General features: G+C 38.2%; 1 protein-coding gene across 1 annotated transcript in view; it reads left to right on the top strand.

The window, feature by feature from the left end:
- Positions 1 to 623: 623 nt before the first annotated feature.
- The window catches only part of LOC118337929 (type-2 ice-structuring protein-like), a gene marked incomplete in the record, with an annotated part of 1,590 nt that continues 751 nt past the window's right edge, over positions 624 to 1,462 (top strand). Inside the window, 4 exon segments of the mRNA XM_035675093.1 lie at positions 624 to 740; positions 824 to 920; positions 1,002 to 1,037; positions 1,437 to 1,462. Of these exon segments, the coding sequence (XP_035530986.1) occupies positions 624 to 740; positions 824 to 920; positions 1,002 to 1,037; positions 1,437 to 1,462 (276 nt within the window).

Raw genomic sequence — 1,462 nt, 5'->3', positions numbered from 1 at the left:
TTTCACAGCAGCCAATTTTACACGAAACAAGGTAAACACAATGTTGATTAATGTGCATGGTCCCTGGTAAATAAATAAATCCAACATGCCTGTCTCCACCTCCAGGAGAGAGGGAGTCATTTTCATTTTCTACTTGCCAGATGTGTAAAGTTGCTGCAGAGCGGTCATCAGCCTGTGCGTCATCCCTGTTTTGTGTATCTAATACTTGTTTTCCCACTCACATTGTGGTAAAAAAAACAGCTGACCGTTCCCCAATCCCCGCTCCCCATCCATAGGCCCGTCGAGCTTTCCGTTCTCCATGTCTCATGTGCACTTTACAAGGATAAATGAATCTGTGGATGCAAATGATTTGCATGTGAATGACAGGAAACAGTGGGAGCTCCTTTGCTCTCTATGTGTATCTGCACCTGAATGATTCCCTACAGCTGCTGCATGCTTTTCAATGACACTGTTAAATATATCAAATACTTTAAACCTTTTATCATATCACTTGCATGTCAGTAGACACAGAAGAAGAAATGGCACTGGTATGTATTTGACCTCTGCATATATTTTTACCGATCGTGGCTGATAATGATGCGCTCTTGTGTATGGGAAGAGCTTAGTTCCCTGTTTTTTGAGAGATGACGAGACGATTAGCTGTATATAAGAAGTGGTTTTCCTCTTCTTCGATGCCTCCTCCCAGTTCAGCTGAAGCGACACACACTAAGACGGAAGAGGAGAAGTTCATTCTGCAGCAGGTTTGCTACAAACTCTCTGATCACCCTCTGACCTTTCTCAGCACGTTCCCTGTCAGTAACACGCCTGTCTCTCTGTATTCAAGCTAATCATCATCTTTAGCATCTGCATCAGCTCCACCATGAAGATGCTGACTGTGTCTGCACTTCTTTGTGGCATGATGGCCCTGACTAGAGCGGCTGGTGAGTATCATGCATGGAAAGTGTTACATATTGATGTATTGCACAGTAACAGGTCAATAACTGCACTGTTAAACTTTCCAGCTCTTCCAGAGGCATCTCCGGAAAATGATCAAACAGGTCAGTTATGAAGTTCCTGATTACAGCTGCTTCGTGTTAAATGCTAATGTAACTTCTTTTATTTTATTATATTATAGTGTTTAAATAAATTACTTTAGTGTATAATAATTATATAACATATATAATAATATAATAGTAATATAATAATTCTACATATATAGACTAACTTTAGACAATTATATTTTCTTGTGTTATTTTTAATAATTCTGTGTTATGGTGAATCATGCTATGAATTGTATTTTATGCTTACATGTTGAAATGTTGTTATATTAAGTTATATCATCTTCCAGTAATCATGGCATCAAAATACAGTGATTTAATATATTAATATAATAATGACATGTATACAGACTTTAATTGGAGACTCCACATTAACCACCAAACTCTATATGTTCTCAGTAAAGAGTCACCTGGTCAAGAGGTCA

Source organism: Morone saxatilis, unplaced genomic scaffold, assembly GCF_004916995.1.
Source record: "Morone saxatilis isolate NCDOM2014 unplaced genomic scaffold, NCSU_SB_2.0 Contig4, whole genome shotgun sequence".
In the NCBI taxonomy this organism is placed as follows: Eukaryota; Metazoa; Chordata; class Actinopteri; family Moronidae; genus Morone; species Morone saxatilis.
This window is presented reverse-complemented; position numbering and strand designations above follow the sequence as displayed.